This window comes from Myotis brandtii, unplaced genomic scaffold (assembly GCF_000412655.1).
Source record: "Myotis brandtii unplaced genomic scaffold, ASM41265v1 scaffold535, whole genome shotgun sequence".
Lineage (NCBI taxonomy): Eukaryota > Metazoa > Chordata > Mammalia > Chiroptera > Vespertilionidae > Myotis > Myotis brandtii.
Window position 1 is genome coordinate 410,103 of NW_005369964.1, and position 20,208 is coordinate 430,310.

At 40.5% G+C, this 20,208-nt stretch overlaps 1 protein-coding gene across 7 annotated transcripts in view; it reads right to left on the reverse strand.

The window, feature by feature from the left end:
- BTBD7 (BTB (POZ) domain containing 7) overlaps positions 1-20,208 on the reverse strand; it is a 73,730-nt gene that overhangs the window by 5,195 nt on the left and 48,327 nt on the right. For 2 of the 7 annotated variants that reach the window (XM_005877836.2, XM_014549060.1), the window contains 6 exons: positions 19,770-19,978; positions 18,223-18,298; positions 12,095-12,255; positions 9,617-9,760; positions 7,435-7,624; positions 516-694 (listed from right to left, as the gene is read on the reverse strand). In XM_005877836.2, coding sequence (XP_005877898.1) covers positions 516-694; positions 7,435-7,624; positions 9,617-9,760; positions 12,095-12,255; positions 18,223-18,298; positions 19,770-19,978 — 959 coding nt within the window. Of the gene's footprint in view, positions 1-515; positions 695-7,434; positions 7,625-9,616; positions 9,761-11,095; positions 11,242-12,094; positions 12,256-12,561; positions 12,601-18,222; positions 18,299-19,769; positions 19,979-20,208 lie in introns of those variants that run through there. The other 5 variants (XM_014549058.1, XM_014549061.1, XR_001364344.1 and 2 more) reach the window with 5 other exon arrangements.

Consider the following 20,208-nt stretch of genomic DNA (forward strand, 5'->3'; position numbering starts at 1 on the left):
GAGGAGAGGGAAAACCGGCATCTGGGAGAACTCTAAGTACGAGAGTGGTCAAAACCTGAGTCTAGTGACCAAACTGGGGAGGGAGAGCAGTGGAGGGCCAGAATCTGCTACTTGGTCTTTCATTTCTGTTGGACATACGCACCACAAACTTTTGGCAGTCACCAATTTTATGTTTACTGCATATGAGACAAGTTGCTTTATAATAATGCACCTCTTATCTTCACAACAATCCACATGACACACAAGGAAACTGATGCTCAGACTGGTTAAGTAACTGCTCCAATTAACTGGTAGGTAAGCAGCAGAGCCATGATATGACCCAGTTCTCACTCCAGAGCCTGTGCTCCGTGCACGCTTCCACACTGCCTCTCAAGGTTAGCTAACACACTGGAGGGAGTGAAAAGCACGGATCAGGAAGAAGACTCGTCTGTGAGAGCTCCTGCCACGTCTACAATACTGCCTGAATAAGGAATGACCCAGGCTCCTTATCTGAAACAGCGTAATGAGTTCCCCACCTGCAAGAGCTCTGCAGCAGCATCGGCAAGACCAAACTCTCTCAGTACTCGGATCTGGATTTCATAGCTGACCGTGGCGCCTTCCCCACAGTTCAGTGCATAGGCTCTCTGCACCTGCTCGGTGTGTCGGAGCTCCTGCAGACGTCTGACCATGTCTTTCAAAATGAGGAGACGAGGAACTGGAAGAAGGAAAACCGTTTGTAGACAAATACCTGAGCTACACAAAAGACCACCCATTGGCACAAGAAAAAAAGCATGTGTTTTGTATCAGAATCTTCTTATACATTTCTGATAATATTTTAATTTTCTGGCAACTTCGTACTGTATATATTTTTAATTTTTAAAAATTTATTTATTGATTTTAGAGAGGGAGTGAGGGAGAAAGGAGGAGAGAGAGAGAAACATCAATTTGTTGTTCCACTTATTTATGCATTCAGTGGTTGATATCTGTATGTGCCCTGACTGGAAAATGAACCCACAACTTTGGCGTATGGGGACAACACTCTAGCCAACTGAGTTACCCAGACAGGCCTACTTCTAATTATTTTTTATGGTTTTACAATTTCACTGTGCCCAAAAGCTCTTGGTAATACCGAACAGCATCTGAACTATATTAGTTCACAGTCTAATACAATTTTACTTAAAATTCTCTTCTGAGTATCAGGATATTTCCTAAGTTGTTTTTTTTTTGTTAATCCTCACCTGAGAATCTCCCCCAACAGTTTTAGAGAATGGAAGGGACAGAGGGAGAGAAGAGATGGAGAGGGAAAGACGAAGAGAGGGAGAGAGAGAAACATCGATGTGAGAGAGAGACATCGATTGGCTGCTTCCTGCACGCGTCCTGATGGGGGCTGGGGATCAAACCAGCAACCCAGGTGTATACTCTTGACCGGGAATCAAACCCAAGACCCTTGGCGGCAGGGAGGGGTGGTCAATGCTCCAACCACTGAGCAACACAGGCCAGGGCTATTTCCTGTTTTAAAAACGTATTTACTTTTATTCATATAACTCTTTTTAAAAAATATATATATTTTATTGATTTTTTACAGAGAGGAAGGGAGAGGAATAGAGAGTTAGAAACATCGATGGTACACAAACATTGATCAGCTGCCTCCTGCACACCTCCCACTGGGGATGTGCCTGCAACCAAGGTACATGCCCTTGACCAGAATCGAACCTGGGACCTTTTAGTCCAAAGGCCGACACTCTATCCACTGAGTCAAACCAGTTAGGGCTTCATATAACTCTTGAGTCCTGACTATGCACTAGGGATTGGGCTCAAGTATTAGGGTACACATAACAAAGATGTGTTCCCTGTCCTCAAAGAACTCTGACTTTAGTGAAGTAAACCAAGTAAACCAGTAGAGTACAGGGCCACAAATGGTCATGGAGAGAACTATGCAAAGGATACTGAAGGGATTTGGAGGAAGGGACCCTCAACCTGGACTGGAGGCAGGCAGGAAAGGCTGCCTAGACAAGGTGACCCCTGAGTGTAGTCATGAAGAATGAGAGAAAACCAGGCAGGCAAAGAATATGGAGTGAAGGCTTTCAGAGCAGAAGGACCAGGCATGTGTAAAACATGCAAATGAGAGACAGTGCAGCCCAAGGAGTTGGCGTGGCTAGAACTCAGGATTCCAAAGTGCAGGCAAGAAGAGTATTAAGAAGGAGGGCTAGAAAGATGGGTGGGCAGATCATGAATGGCCCTGCATGACCCTGCACGTCCCAATAAGGGATTGGAATTGTATCTTGTGTAGAATGACAGGATCAGGTCTGTAATGAGGTAGTGCACTCTGAGAGCAGTGTCAAGCAGGAGCTACATCAAGCTTGTTGGCTTTTTTGTAAATGAAGTTTTACTGGCACACAGCCACACCCATCTGTTTAGGTATTATGGCTGCTTTTGGCCTACAACAGAGTTGAACAGAGTTGAGTAGCTGTGACAGAAACTGCATAACCCACAAGCCTATAATATTTACCATCTGGCATTTCAGAGAAAAACTTTGCCGAGCCCTGGTGTAAAGTCCAGAAGGGGAGTGAGTGAGGTTAGAGGCAGGAACACGGGTTAGGAACATGGAATAAGGCTGCAGCAGAGGGCTGGGGAAGAGGAAACGAGGTCCATAGACATTATGAGCCAAACTGACTATTATTTAAAGTTCCTGCTTTGTGCCAGGCAAACCCCTAAGCATATTACTCGTGGTACTTGCTTATGTGTTCACAATAATCCTAGAAGGAGATAACCCCATTTTACAGATAAGGAAATTAATGCGTAGGGAAGCAGATAGCGTATCCAAAGTGATATAAACGAAGTGGCAGAGCCAGGATAAGAGCCAATAAGCTAGACAGCCTTTCATTACAGCAGTGGTTCTCAACTTCCTAATGCCGAGACCCTTTAATACAGTTCCTCATGTTGTGGTGACCCCCAACCATAAAATTATTTTCGTTGCTACTTCATAACTGTAATTTTGCTACTGTTATGAATCGTAATGTAAATATCTGATATGCAGGATGTATTTAGGCACCCCTGTGAAATGAATGACCCTGCATGACCCTGCATGTCACAATAAGGGATTTGAATTGTATCAAATCCCTGTGAAAGGGTCGTTCAAACCCCAAAGGGGTCAAGACCCACAGGTTGAGAACCACTGCATTAGAGTATGGTGAGCAAGTTAGAATCAGGATAACACCAGAATAGGGTTAAACAACAGAAAGTAGTTAAACAAAAGACAAGTCTTATTTTTCTGAGCATATTTAACTGTGAATACGTTTGGGCTTTTGAGATTCAGTTCTAAGATTAAATTATGTTGTTATGTTCAAGTGTTAACTCAAGTTGATAAAAGTTACGAAAGTTTCAAAATCTGCACAAATCAGCTACAGAAATATTTCTCTTCATACTGTAATCCAATGTATACTTTAAATCAGCGGTTCTCAACCTGTGGGTCGCGACCCCTTGGCAGTGGAACGACCCTTTCACAAGGGTCACCTAAGACCAGGGGTGAACAAATACATTTGTATTTGCATGTGGCCCGCGGGCCGTAGTTTGAGGACCCCTGCCTAAGACCATCCTGCATATCAGATATTTACATTATTATTCATAACAGTAGCAACATTACAGTTATGAAGTAGCAATGAAAATAATTTTATGGTTGGGTCACAACATGAGGAACTATATTTAAAGGGCCAGAAGGTTGAGAACCACAGCTCTAACCAAAGCATAAACCATTACAGGAAACCACAGATGGGAGCCTCGATAGAAAGGTGTGAGGAGCAGAAGCAAAGTGAATAGTAAATCCAAAAGCCAACCTAGTGTGAAGTCAAGTTTGGCAGCAAAATTACGTATGATTCGGGACAAACGGGTATGTAAGTAATGGAGACATTCCACATCTTAGCAGTACTGACCTACCTCCTATCATATCTGGGGGTGGGGCAGGCAAGACTGGAGAAGAGAATGGAGGGAAAGTCAGTTTATTCATTAAATGTCATAAGCAAAACCCTGTGCCCAGACCCACATCCAAATATTACTTGGCTACAAACTTTATTCATCCCTGTTTTTTTTCTGACAAGAAAACTTTGTCTTATTCTTTGACCTCCTTACCATTGTCTGTGGTCTCAATCAGAGGGTTAATTGAATACAATAAAAGATATATTCAAGGAGACAGCCCTAAATTAAATTAGGGGAAACATTCCCACGGTTTTGATTTACTTCACAGGAAGAAGCAAAACATTGGACATCTTCTATTATTTCACTCGTGCCTGGAGGGTAAATGCAAGATAAACTTGCAGAAAATTCTGAAGAGGTCGCTTTAATCCCTAACCATTCCTGGGATGATTTCATTCCTGGGAAGGAAAGGTTGTCTTTCCGATGCAAAGGCACCCTTGGCGATCCTGTGGGAATCTTCTCTGAGGCCAGTAGATCTCATCATTTGGGTTCTGGGATCTCTGAAGAGAATGGCAAAGAGGAGCACTGACTTTTTTACTTTTTAATTGGAAAAGTTGTCTTTCGGCCAACCTGCTTCCGCAGTGGCAGGAGATGTTTGCTGTGCTGCTGACATCTACTGAGGGACTGTGAAATAGCATTTCTCCACGGGAAGGAAATGCAAGCTCCTCTTGAGAGAGCTGTGTCTCCCACAGGTGAAGCCATCTGTAGCACATCACGGACCTTTGAGCTAGCACTCATCGATTTCAGTGGGAGGTCAGGGGCCTGGAACACTTACCCAGGCAGCTTGTAAAAAAAGAAGGGGGCTGCCGCCCTTAGTGGAGAGTGGTTTCTAACTCAGGCTTCTCTACAGGGGAAAAAGAACCAGTGTTTCTTAGGGTAGAAGGCGTGCAGGTGCTCCATACCAGTGTCACACTTGGTCCTCCTAGCAGCCCTTCCAGGTTAGTATCATTAGCCCCATCGTACAGATGTGAAAACTAAAGTTCAAAAATCAGGCATGTCCTGTCTAAAGCTACACAGCTGGCAAGTAGCAGACCAGGAACGGACACAGAGAAGACTGGCTCCATCCCCAGGCCCTGTCTGCACTCCCTGTCCCCAAAAGCACAACACCTAAAACTCCCAACCCTGGGAACTACATGTGTTCTCTTCATTTCCAGGAGATCCCTATGGGTCTACGGAGGAAAATGAGACAGTAAGCAAGGAATTTAGACTCTGCGGTGAAATCAATACAACCTTTTCCTCTAAGTTATTATTTTGTTAATGACAAAGATATTCCACTAAAAAATTATCTATGCACTTTAACCTTTGAAAAGATCTGAGTTGGATGGCAATTATATTTGGAATATTAAGGGTTTATAAAGACCAGTTTCCCCTTCACTCTATTTCCTTCTTCCATGTGACCCTTTTGGAAAGTCACTTTCATTTTATCATTGATCATGTGCCTTAACCCTGGGCTCAGGGCAGAGCCTGCCTCTGGGTAGGCTCATTCTTTATAATAAAGAGCTAATATAATTTTATGGTTGGGTCACAACATGAGGAACTGTATTTAAAGGGCCAGAAGGTTGAGAACCACTGCTTTAAATAAACATGTAGTGGACAAAACTGAAAAGGTAACCACAGATCAGATGTGGTTCAATTACAAGTTGTCACTATGGCCCTAGCTGGTTTGGCTGAGTGGATAGAGCAGCCTGTGAACTGAAGGGGCCTGGGTTCGATTCCGGTCAAGGGATTATATTTATTATATGGTTTCCAATAGGGGGTGCAGGAGGCACCCCATCGATTCTCTTTCATCATTTTTTGTTCTCTCTCTCCCTTCCTCTCTGAAATCAATAAAACACACCACACACACACACACACACACACACACACACACACACATATATATTTTGTTGTCATTATGGCCAGGCTGATGTGGCTCAGTGGTTCAGTGTCAACCCAGTAACCAAGAGGTCACAGTTCGATTCCTGGTTCCTGGTCAGGACACAAGCCCAGTTTCAGGTTTGACCCCCAGTAAGGGGTGTGCAGGAAACAGCTGATTAATGATGTCTCTATCCCTCTCCCTTTCTCTAAAACAATCAATACAACCATTAAAAAAGAAGTTGTATTATGTCTTTTATTTATCCTTAATTGAAACTGACATTTGCAACCAGGAAACAAATGGTGCCATTTCCAATAATGCTATAGTTTGATGGTTTTTAATAAATCTTGCAATAGTAATTGGCAAGAGTTATAAATTCCTTACCCCATCTGCACTGTTCATTTCCTTATATTAGAAAATGATATTAGGGCCCTTTGGTTAAAATAAACATTAACTGATGTTCAGAAGTTTTTGGACATTGACAGTTACACCTCTACCTATGGCCACTTTCCTCAGAGTTGTATGACATAAGCCTACACTACAATAAAATTCACAGACCAGATCTTGGGAAACTGGATCTTCAGTAAACCAATGGTGATCACATTTTTGGGAGACATAAGCAGACTCAAAGATACAAGTTTATAATGCTATCCCCAATGGGGCTTACAATGTGAGAAATACCCTATGTTGATGAACTATCTAAATTCCTGTAAATCAGTGCTCTCAGGAGTAGGTGGTCTTGCCCCACAGTGTGCATTTGGCAATATCTAGAAACAGAAAAATGTTTCCTAAAGCTTACAAAGGGATGTGTGTACATGTGTGCTACTGGCATCTAGTGAGCCCAGGGTAGGGATGCTGCTGAACACCCCACAATGCACAGGACAGCCCCACAACAAAGAATTATCCAGCCCTAACTGTCAAGAGGACCAAGGTTGAGAAACCCTGGGTGAAACTGAAAACTGTATATACCTATTACTATAAAATAAAATTCAAAACAAAAAACTTAGCTTATAAGTATGTATTCTTTCTTTTTTTAAACCCTCACCCTAGGACATTTTTTCCATTGATTTTTTGAGAGACAAGGAAAGGAGGAAAGGGGGGAGGGGAGGGAGAGGAAGAGAGAGAGAGAGAGAGAGAGAGAGAGAGAGAGAGAGAGAGAGAGAAACACAGACATGAGAGAGAAAAAACTGAGTGGTTGGCTGCCTCCTACAGGTGCCCGGACAGGAACTGGGGATGAACCTGCAACCGAGGTACCTGCCCTTGGCTGGAATTGAACCTGCAACCTTTGGGTCTGAGGGCTGCTGCTCTAACCACTGAGTCAAACCAGCCAGGGCAGCATTTATACTTTGAAGAGAACAATGCATACCAGGTATTGGATCAGGAGAGAATTACCACATGTAAAAGGATTACAAAAAGATCAGATTATCCTATATAATAAAAGGATAGTATGCAAATTGTCCCCTCAACTGGGAGGTTGTCTGGGAGTTCAACCAGGGGGCGGGGCCGGCCGGGGGAAGGGAGGGAGTATCTGCCCAGCAGCCAGCAGCCACTAGGGACCCTACCAGTGCACAAATTTTGTGCACTGGGCCTCTAATTTAAGTATAAATGCCTAAAACACGTTATGGCCTTACCTGGAATCTCATTGGCTACCACCGAAGGAGGGCTTGATTGGTTACTGCTGATCTGCTGGTGGCTGATCATGTGACAGCACTGTGGTACGGCATTATTGACCATGTAAAGTGTGTCTGGCACATTGGACATTCTAACCATTCGTAAACGCACAAGATCTGTTTGTTCCACCATCATCTCATCTAGCACTGACTGAAAGAACAATTCAGTATTAATAGAATTAGTAAACCCTTCATCTCTGTTAAATAACATTTGGAGATATATTATTACTTTCATCATATAAAAAGGGAATTACTTCATTGCTTCCAGTGTATGAAGTTTATAATTAGTGGTGAAAGGAGAAAGCACCCCTACCTCTTTAATTTTTAAATGATCTTTTGGAGTATCTTTGAAAAAAAAATAACCACTTCTGAAAAGTTTCCTTTCAATTGAAGTATTTAAAATTTACAGGAAGGATATAAAATTAATCAGAAGTAAATTACACATACAGTTACTATAAAGAAAACATGTATACATGGGCTAAACATCAGATAAAAAAAAAAAAAAGCCCTGGCTCATTGGCTCAATTGGCTGGGCGCTGTCCCGTGCACCAAAAAGGTTGCTGATTCCCGGTCAGGGCACATGCCTGGGTTTCGGGTTTGATCCCCCGTAGGGGCGTGCAGGAGGCAGCTGATCAATGTTCTGCTCTCACATCAATGTTTTTTTCTCCCTTTCCCTTCCTTTCTCTCTAAAAATCAATTTTTAAAAAGTGCTCAAAAGACAAAATATTAAGAACTGATATTAATTGAATAGGTCTAGCCCTAGCTGGTTTGGCTCTGTGGATAGAGCGTCAGCCTGCGGACTAAAGGGTCCCAGATTCGATTCCGGTCAAAGGCACATGCCGGGGTTACGGGCTCGATTCCCAGTAGGGGGCGTGCAGGAGGCAGCCGATCAATGATTCTCTCTCATCACTGATGTTTTTGTCTCTCTCTCCCTCTTCCTTCCACTCTGAAATCAACGAAAATATATTTAAAAAATAAATTGAATAGGTCTATAAATAAACCCAGTTGTTAAAAATCAGTTTTAGATTAATCTATTTCACCAAACCGATCAAAATGATATAAATATAAACATTTTCTACTTTTACTGGGGGGAATTATCTACTTATGTATGGGGTACAGCCATCTGAGAAACGGAAGTTCCAGGAGGACTAGTGATGAGCTTACTTTTTGAGACAAAGCAGAATGGAGGGTAGGTCTAGTTTATTACAGACCATTTATCCCCAGACTCAACCTTTTGTAAAGGCCTCAGTTGCTTCAGGGAATCTGAGTACTGAATTTATTTTAAAAAGACCAGGCACAACCATTCTGCTTTTTCTCTCTGTTTTAGAATTATTTGAAATGTCAATCAGTCGGTAAGAGGTAGATTATTAACCTAAGCAACAAAATAAACTCACAAATCCTTTCATGTATCTTAAACTAGGAACTCAGATAATAAAAACAAGATAAATAATTCTATATCCAAACACACACTGTTTTGCCTCTTACTTTATTTCATAAAGCTTAATGGTGATTTCTGACTTTCAAAGACTAGCTGTTTCTCAAAAGGCCACTCCAAAATTCTTCTGGCTGAATACATCTAATAAAAATTACAGTATTTCATTTTTACATTACCATATTTTCTAGAAGAATTGTTATAATAGTCATAATGCCAACTATTTGCTTAATAGACCTGAAATGTTTTCTTAGTATGTGCTCTTATTATAAACTAAACACAAATTCCAGCAGTCAGCTGGAATGTGTTACAGTAATGTGTTACAAGAAATGATGGCAATTCTTTATTTTATGAAGGAAGACACAATGTGTGCAATCTTCTTGCAGGACATTTTCCCATGCTGAAGATCACAAAATACTGACAACCATTTCAATAAAAAAAACAAAAACCTTTCAAGTTAACATTTTACAAGAAAACTAAAATGAGAAAAATGTAAAATGCAATTTAACATGACCTAAATTATAAAAATATGCTTGATAATTAAACATTTCAGAAAAGTATTCTACTGAGCAGTCAAACTAGAATTTATGTTTACTTTCGGATTACTGGACATATAGGCCATTTCCAAATATTTATATAATGCCACAATAAATACTTTGTGCTTACAGTTTATAATACAGTGATCTAATGTCTGAAAATCTTTTTCATTACCTTTGCTTCCTCCACATAGGGAGAGAAGAGTCGAGGACGAACATATATTCCAGCATTTTTTTGCCGTAACCAGGCATTTGACTTTCCACCTTCTGATGTAGGAAGCATATCTGATGGAGGAGTACTAATCAAGCCTCTTTTCATCTTGAAAAAAATTATTTTTTATAAAGGTATTTGTGTAGCACTACAATACTAACATAAAAATAATTATACCTACAAATCAAAATGTTCAAACTATCATTTGTATAAAAATTTAGGAATGTATGTAAAATTTAAAAATATTTCAAATGTTTAATAATATTTAAAGGACTTGGAAATAAAAGCTAGCATAATTTCCCATTTTTTCTCTAAACAGAGGAATGAGGTTTTTAAAACAAGAGCTATATTAATTAAAAAATGTAACGAGTTGAACTTTCAAAATTCTTAATGAAACCAATTATTATTTTTTTCCTTGCTCATCTAGGAACTGATTCCATCCCCAACTCAGTTCCCTCCCCCCAAGACAAATCAAAAACTAGAGCGCTAGTACCTACAGTACAAGGATATAGGCAGTTGTACATGGTGCTTAGGGGCAGTGACTCTAGGGGAAGGCAGACTTGGCTCAAACCTTAACTCCCCATTTAACAACCTTGTGACCATGACATCTCCTTTTACCTGGGCCTCACTTTAAGGGCTCCTAGATGGCCCTGGAGATGGGACACCACACAACTAACTGTGGTAGCCCTGTTGTTTCCTCATCTATGCCAGGAGAATATAAAACAAGTACCCACAGCACATAAAGTGGCTGTGAGGATAAAATGGGTTTGGTACAGTGCTTAGAACTTCCGGTTGACAGCTATTATTAGCAAACTTTTCCTGGGTGGGGACTTATGTGATAGCCATGGAATTAAGAGTATCAATATATTTTTTCTCAGTCTACTAAACCAAAGTTCTAAAATATTTTTCTAAGTTAAATTCAGGGTACAAATCAGTTTGAGTCTCGGATTTTAAACAAAACCAAACACTGTTTCTACAATCTTATTCTTGTTAAACATTAATAAATGTCTAATTGCTGCATTAGTTAAAATTATTTTTAACTAATAAAATTAGCAGTAGGTGGTATTTAGAGAAAAAACTCCTAACTCTAACCTATTACAACTATAATAATGTTGCTATATTTCCTTTTTTCAAATGAATTTTAACGTAACTGCATTCTAGAATACATAAAATACACATTTTATATCCTTCTTTCTAAAATTATATTCCATTATCAGCATTTTCCATGATGCGCTATTAGTAATTATAACCACTGTTCAGGACAGCAAACTATTCTGTTGCGTAGTTGTACTATAATTACTTATTTTCCCTGTTCTTAGATATTTAGACTAATTCCAAGTATTTAATGACAATGTTATCAATGTACCAGCTATACTTCTCTTATGGGATAGTAATATTATTTCAAAAATCACTGACCTAATAGGTGAAAAAATGATAACTTACTGTTTTATTTTGCTTTCTTTGGGGTATGTGATTACTAATGAGACTGCACATTTTTCTAATCAGAGATTCCATAAGTATTTGTTTTCTTCTAGTTTTCCATGTTTCAATTTAATATTTAATTCTTCAATCTAACAGGAATTAATTTTCTGTGCAAATGAAATGAGGGTTTAACTTTAAACAAATGTCCTCCCTTCCCCATTCATCAGTTAGTCTAGCACCACACTGATTTGTGATAGCTCATTTACTATGTTTAATTCTTTTATTAATTAGGATCTTTTTCTAGGCTATTTGTCTTGCCTGTTATGCTAGCATCAGAGAGTATAATTAGACTTTTAAAATGTACTTTACATTCTGGAAGAGTTATCCATCCTTAATTATGTTCTTTTTAGGGACCTTTAAAAAACTATTGTGTTTACAGCATTACCTTAAAGTTATAAACCAATGTATGAGGAACTAATATTTGTAATATTTCTCTTCCCATCCATTAATCTGAACAATTCTATTAGTTTAAAAACTCACTTAAAAAATAAAATTAACAAAATCAGCTCCATTAATTTTTAACTGAAATACCATTATAAGATTCATTCAGCCTTTTTACACCGAACCATTCATTCTCCTTTCCTCCCGTTTTCTGATTTATTTCTGTTCTTGAAGAGTCTTCCCCAAAGGTAATTTTTAACCTTTCCTTTTTAAATAAGAATATACTTGATCTACACTGACAAATGCTGAATTAAACCCTAAGAAACTATCCTCTTGCAAAAGTAACAATGATATACACATTCAACTCTCATTCACCGAACGTTTATTTGTGCTGTGTGCCAGGTATGAGGGATCGGGGGATATAATATAGTACAAAACAGACATCTGTCTCTGACTTCAATGAATTCAGTTTCACAATACTCTGTTAGTATAATTATTTACAATGATAAACAAAGATAAGCCTATACATTTTAGTGCATTTTCTTTTCATGAAAGGGATAAATGAAGACAGACACTTACTGCATCACTTAGGACTTCACTGTTTATAGGTAAGATGTGCTCAACGCGAACAAAAGGTAAGAGAGAAGAAAGGATCTCTCGAAGCTCTTCAATGTCCAGGTCTCGTCTTTTCACACCTCTTTTGTTCACACTATGAGCAGTGCCACTCAGTAAGTTTGGTTCTGTGAGACAGAAAATGAAAAGTCTCCAAGCAAATCCAAATTTTCAGAAGGCTTTCTTCTCTAGTATATTTTCAGTACCATTCTTTATACTTTAGTATACCTGTTTTAAAAAGGGTTATAACTTATGTTTTTTTAAATGTTTTTACTGATTTTTAGAGAGAGAGGAAGGGAGAGGGATAGAGAGATGGAAACATTGATGATAGAGAAACATCATTGATCTGAGAGAGGAACATCATCGATTGGCCTCCACTGGGGATTGAGCCCACAACCTGGGCATGTGCCCTGTCCAGGAATCAAACCAGTGACCTCTTGGTTCCTGGGTTGACGCTTAACTGCTGAGTCACACTGGCAAGACAAATTATGTTTATATTTTATGAAGTTTAGTTAATAAAAATGTTCTGACAGAGAAAAAGCATGGTGTCAACAGTATAACATTCTTTTATGATTTTCCTGCACTACAAAATAGAGGATTTTTTTCTGTACACTAACTCAAAGGAAAAGATGATAATCTATTAAAATCTAGTTTGACTGAGGGCTTTTTCTTAAGCTTTCTCACTTTTGTGACCAGATTTTAGTACAATAAGGACACTGTAGAGCAAGTGCTATTTCTGGTCACTGTAGGTTAATGGTATACTCATTAGGCTACCTTTTGTTTAAAAGCAACTTAACAAGATATTAATCTCCTGGCAGCAAAATAAGGTACACTCGCCCTGACCGGTTTGGCTCAGTGGATAGAGCGTCGGCCTGCAGACCGAAGGGTCCCAGGTTTGATTCCGGTCAAGGGCATGTACCTTGGTTGCGGGCATATCCCCAGTGGGGGGTGTGCAGGAGGCAGCTGATCGATGTTCCTCTCTCATCGATGTTTCTAACTCTCTATCTCTCTCCCTTCCTCGCTGTAAAAAATCAATAAAATATATTAAAAAAAAATAAGGTACACTCTAAAATTCTTTGCTAGTCTCTCAAATTTCCATAAAATGGGAATGTTCCTGCATATAAGTGAACCCTTTAATCTCTAACATGTATATTTCCATTGTCCAGAGCAGAGAATAAAGGTTTTCTTTATTGGGTATTAGTAAAAGGGGAAGATTTGCCATGCTTACATACATGTAAGATTTACATGCTTACAATACTGAGGTGAGAAAAATTTACATAAATGTTGGGAATCTTTAATCATGTCTTTAATCTAGGGGGTGTATTTTTTTAAAAAGGAGATCTTTATTATTCACGAATATAAATGCCAGGTATTTTGCAAAGTCTGTAGGCTAACTGGTATTTCCTTTAAATCATGTGATTGATAGGTAGGTAAAGAGATTGTTTTTGAGAAGTTAAGCGTTTACTGCAGTTGTGTGAAATAAAATTGCCACAAGTGTGTGAAAAAGGTTTTTGTCCTTGCTTTGCTATGATCTGCCTTCATACTTATACAAGGCATTGCTTTTTTTATAAAAAAAAAAATTTTTCTTTAGTAGTGTTTTCAAATGGAATCTTACTTTAAACTCCCAAATATGTAACAGGTAAGGTCAAAACCCTAATCTATGAGGGTGACTAAAATAAAGTGTAACCCAGTTTGCTTAGCTTCCTTCTCATTCCTGTAAAAGAGCCTGACATTCTAACCCAATCAGAAAACTATTTTTTTTTTCAACCCTCGCTCAAGGATATGTTTTTAATTGATTTGAGAGAGAGAGAGAGGGAGGATGGGAGAGAGAAACATTGATCAGTAATTGCCTCAACTGAACCCGCAACCTTCCAGTGTATGGGACGACACTCCAACCAACCTGACCAGGGCTGAAAGCTACTACTTTAAGGGAATTTTATCAAGGATGGTCATTATCTGCCCCAAATAAATATGGCATTACCAATCTTATGTCAATGAAAAAAAACACAAAACACAAAACCTATGGCTATAATGATTATGTAACATGACATACACCCAATTCTTGTTACTTGGCAAACTATAACAATAAAAGCGTAATATGCTAATTAGACCAGATGTCCTTCCGGACGACTGCTGGTGGCCAGAGGGAAGTCCAGGTCCCGGTGCCAGAGGGAAGCCGGTGCTGGCAGCCAGGGGAAGGAAGGCATACTCTTGTACGAATTTCGTGCATTGGGCCTTGAGTCCTATATAATAAAACCCTAATATGCAAATCGACCGAACAGTGGAATGACTGGTTGCTGTGACACGCATTGAATACCAGGGGCTAGATGCTCAATGCAGGAGCCTGGCTCATGGCTGGAGAGCGTAGCAGCAGTGGCGGGAGCCTCTCCCGCCTCTGCTGCAGGTGGGCAGTAAGGAGCAAGGGGTCCCCGACTACAAGAGGGATCGGGCCTAAGCCAGCAGGCGGACATACCCCAAGGGGTCCTAGACTGGGAGAGGGCACAGGCCGGGCTGAGGGACCTCCCCCCCGAGTGCACAAATTTCATGCATCGGGCCTCTAGTGTGTGTGTGTGTGTGTGTGTGTGTGTGTGTGTGTGCGCGCGTGCGTATGCCTAAGCACAGGAACTGCCCCCTGGTGGTCAGTGTGCTCCCACAGCCAACCTCCCCCAGCCGGCCAACCTCCCACAGTCCCTTCCCCCCCCGGCCGGCAGGCCCCAATTGCCCGATTAGGGCCAGGCCCCGGGTTGGGATGGGAGTGGGTGGTGGTGGGTGCAGCCCCTTTCCAAGAGGGGGCCAAGGGCCGGCTTCCTCCTCAGGGCTGGCGGCCAACCACCTGCACCCTGTCCTCCCCCCAGCTGGCAAGTCCTGATCTGCCCGCCGCCCACCTGCCACGGTGGCAGCACGGCAGCGAGGGAAGGGAAGGGGGGGCGGCGGGGGGGAGGAAGCGGGGAACTGTGCAGTGACGGTGTTGGCATTAGGCATCCGTTCCTTCAGCCTCCAGCCCGGCAACTGTCACCTCCTCTCCCGACCCCGCCGGGGCCTTTGGGCCCTGGGCTGGGGCAGGAAACTGGTGTGGGTGGCAGCGAACACAGCCCCTTTCCCAGGGGGGCTGAGGGTCAGCTCCCTCCTTGGGGCCTGTGGCCAATCTCCCGTGCCCTGTCCCTCCCCGCAGCCAGCAGACCCAAAACGGCCCGCTGCAGGAAGGAAGAGGGTGGGAGGCAGGGAACTGCGCGGTGGTGGCGTTGGCATCTGTTCCTTCTGCACCCGGCCCGGAGACAGTTGCCTCCTCTCCCAATCCTGCAGGTGCCTTCGGCCCCAAATGGCCCGGCCCTGATCGCCAGCCAGGCCCAGGGACTCCACCCGTGCATGAATTTCATGCAACGTGCCTCTAGTGTTCTATAAAGCCGCTGTGAACAGTGAATCACTCCTCCTAAGGAAAACACAGGGGTAGGTTCCAGGGAGCCTCTGGTCACATTTTTGCCAACTGATCAAGATATAACTTTGTCTTGTGTGTGTTTCTGTTTAAAGAAACCTTAGTAACATATATGTTGATTCATTAACACTGAACTCATGGCCAATAGATAACTCATACCTGAACAAAGCTTATCTAACACACATTATCTCTGTGAGGCACATCACAGCCTTCGTATGCTTAGGAACATTAGACAGCACTAAGCATTACACTTGGAGGCCATTTTAAACAGTGAGATTACCCCCAAACCTCGTTAAGAATGCAAAAAACATGGCACTAAATACACTGTGAAAGGACATGTTTACAATATGAGAGCAGAAACAAGAAGGCAAAGCATCATCTTGTTTCAAATTAAGGTGAGAACATATGCATCAGGAGACTCAAGTTTTTTGTCACTCTGCACATGTCTGCAAATGCCCATGAAAGTGTTAAGAGTACTGATTTGGGGAATGCAAATACATTTTAGCAAGTAGGTGAATTTGCAAATACATAATCTGCAGGCAAGGGGGATAGACTGTATACTGGCATTACAAAAATGTCCCAAACTAATAGTAATGGTTATTTTATTAAAAATTTCAAATCTTAGAATTGCTAAAGGCTTTTGCAGGCCACAGAGAAATAAATGAAATCAAATGGGAAGACTGCTTTGGTTCCCTAGTACTTGAATAGTAGTGTATTAAGGAGATATATAAGAAGGTTTGAAGACAGGCTAGCTTGATATTTTTATATATTTAAAAATGTGGCAAAACAACTCTATAAACTTATTACTAAAAAACACCGACCATGAACACTTTAAAGAGTTGAGCTTTGTGGTATGTAAGTTATCCTATATAATAAAAGCCTAATATGCTAAGTGTCAGTCGTCCAGTTGGCCGTTCAACCAATCAAAGCGTAATATGCTAATGATATAAGGCTGCTCAACCTCTCGCTATGACGTGCACTGACCACAAGGGGGCAGATGCTCTGACCAGTAGGTTAGCTTCCTGCTGGGGTCCGGCCAATTGGGACTGAGCATGACCGGTTGGACACGCCCTGAAGCCCTCCCGCAGTCCCTCCTTGGCTGGCCAACCTCCTGCATCCCTCCCCGGCCCTGATTATGCATCAGTGGGGTCCCTCGGCCTGGCCTGCTCCCTCTTGCAATCCAGGATGTCGAAGAGCTGGTGTTGGCCTGATGGCGGAACAACCCGTCGCTATGATGCACACTGACCACCAGGGGCAGACGCTCAATGCAGGAGCTGCCCCCTGGTGGTCAGTGTGCTCCCACATTGGGAGCGCCACTCAGCCAGAAGCTGGGCTCATGGCTGGCGAGCTCAGTGGCGGTGGTGGGAGCCTCTCCCACCTCCGCGTCCCCTGAGGGCTCCCGGACTGAGGTAAGGCGCAGGCCGAGTTGAGGGAACCCCCCCGCCCAAGTGCATGAATTTTGTGCACTGGGCCTCTAGTAAGGACTGAGGTAAGGCGCAGGCCGAGTTGAGGAACCCCCCACAAGTGCATGAATTTTGTGCACTGGGCCTCTAGTACCTAAATAAAGCTGTTGAAAAATGACAGGGAAGGAAAGTTTGTATTTAATTTTTCTAATTAAAGTTTTTTGTTTTGGGTTCATTACATAGAAATACAATATTCTATGAAGAAAGGAGTACAGGGGGGTAGACTAATCCTGGATATAAATAAAAGAATCAGCTTCCAAAGTTGAAAGCTCACCTCCTATTATGATGTTTACATCTTTTCTAAAGTATTCCCAATTGGAGGCCACTCAAATTATTCTTTCTCCCTTACCTTCCACAAATTTAAAAATAAACAGCAAATATGCTTTTTTTGGGTAGTCATATATATTTTTTTATTGAGGTAAAATTCACATAACATAAAACTCACCATTCTAGAAGAATACTGGTTTTTTAATAAATTTACTTTGTGCACCCATCTCCACTCTCTAATTACAGAACATTTTCACCAACAATAATACTTTAATTATTTCACTTCTACTATTACTGTAAATCAGTCAACATTTAATATTAAGAACATAGAAAGATAACATTAAAAGTATTCTGCCCTGGCCAGGTAGCCCAGTTGGTTAGAGCAGGGGTCCTCAAACTATGGCCCGTGGGCCACATGCAAATACAAACATTGTATTTGTTCCCGTTTTGTTTTTTTACTTCAAAATAAGATATGTGTGGTGTGCATAGGAATTTGTTCATAGTTTTTTTTTAAACTATAGTCCGGCCCTCCAACGGTCTGAGGGACAGTGAACTGGCCCCGTTTAAAAAGTTTGAGGACCCCTGGGTTAGAGCATCGTTCAGATATGCTAAGGTTGTGGGTTCAATCCCCAGTCAAGGCACATACAAGAATCAATCAATGAATGCATGGATGAGTAGAACAACAAACCATTGTTTCTCTCTTTCTTCCTCTAAAAATCAATTTTAAAAAAGTATTCTTTTAAAGCCGCAAAATATAAGTTTGTGGTATATTTATCTCTAACAAAGTATACCCTCCTCTCCACTAAAGGATTTTGCCAATTGTAAAAATTTTTATTTTCACCAGGCAACAGTGATTATTGTCAAGACTGACATGTAGCATCATGTCAGTAAGCTTTTGGGAAAAACAGTGCAAGCTAATTTTCTGAGCTTACCTCTGTCTGCTATTCTTTTCATCAGCTGGTGCTCACCCCATTTAACCAGATATTTAAGGATATCTTGTTCACTTGCCTATAATAAAAAAATGGTTTATTCTTATTTTGGTGAAATTAGGTAAATGGTTAATTTCATTAATGATTTCTCCTAGGACCTAGGTCATAAAGTAAATACAACATGCAACTTGCCTACCACATTTCACTCTTTACACTGGCTGTCTGAAATGTTCCAGTTAAACTTTTTGTCCATCAATAGCAAATACAGAGATTGTGTTACATGGGTTTTGCCCAGTAATCTCACTCTTTGCTCCAACTAAATTTTTTATTCTTATTTCCATCTTTATTTTTTTCTTTATCGTTTTCTTCACCTATTATAAATTTATTTTATCTTACTATATGGTCTTTATACAGCTGCCTTAAATTCTTTTTGGAACAAGTTGGAGATAAATAAATAAAAATTAAAGATTAAGGATACAGAGTGGCTACTATCTCCTGCAGGAACAATCCCCAAAAGATAGTCTACTGATTTTAAGACCCTTTAAGCACAATTTGTGAAATGCCAAGGTACCCCTCATTTCTTCATATTTTATCTTAAATCTTAAAGCAAATCTAGGCTGCTCTCCAAGGTTTTTCTAAGAAGAAACACAAAGCTTCTAAAGACAATAACCTGAGAACTGACAAATCCTAACTTCCATGATGCATGCAGTCTGGACAAGACAGTAAAACAAGGTTAATAAACACAAATCTTAGTAAATGAAATCCAACATGACAACATTTGTGCTGCAATCAAAGCACAGTTACTAAATGAATTATTTAACTTTTCACTGCACTTCTGACTGAGATGAAAGCATTTTATAATTTCTTTAGTAAAACTATAAAAATTAAATGGCTTAATGGGTTTTTGCCTTCATAACATTTAAAACTGTTGTACAATTTTCTGCATAATATTCATACAACTGATGCAAAAGAAAATTAAGCTTGAACATACCTAAAAATATTTTTGCAATATTTTAAATCTACTGTTAGTTTTAATTACAAAATTATAGATAGATATATAAGTCAAGAACACAGAATTTGCTAAAAATTGTTTTGGATTAAAAATAAGTAGTTGAAAACATTATTATACTTTGGTAGTACACATATACAGAGTTTTTATGAGTATTTGAGTAGATCAAAAATTACTACTACTTTATGCTGCTTAAACTACTGTCTACAGTCTAAGTATCTCACACTCCACCAAAAATAAGAAACTGTATATGTATAGTGAATTCACTACTCATGGAAGCCAAGAAAATCACTGTTGGGATGTGCTTCTGACCCTGCCTACTGCCTCAAACCCTTTGGTGTGGTTAGTCAGGACCCAGGAGGGCTCACAATGTTGTTAGAGTGCACAAAGGGCCAGAGAGCCACAAGGCTTTGTTGTACAAATGTGAAGAGGGCATTCCTAGGTAGGATGATCTCCCTAGATGGGAGAATAACAGAGTACAGATGGGTTTCTTGGTGCACATATGAATGACAATGAATCTGAGAGGTGTATAAATGGTTACCTGTAGGTAGTCAGACTGGATAGCAGTAAGTAGATGGTCTTTGCTGAGCTCATAAAAAACATCCGAAGTCATGACCTGGGAAAATTCCTCACAGAGGAAATGTAAAGCTTGTCGGTGCACCCATTTGGAGCCATATGGATGAGAGCTCCACTTGAGGATGGCAATTAAGGTATCTAATGAGATGCTCTCAGCAATGATATCCTCACAGCCTAAAAAAGAAGGCAAATACTTCTTGAGATTAATCATAAATATTACTCAATGAACATTAGTGTGTTTGACACTATACCTAAAAGTAGCCATAGTAAAAAAGAACAAGGAGATAAATAAAATCTCATGGAAATCACCAAGACTTGGTGGGATGGGGTAATAATAAGTAACAATAGACTATGACTTCTATAGGAAATCTGCTGTTAAAGAGTCAGATCCATAGAAAAAGGCA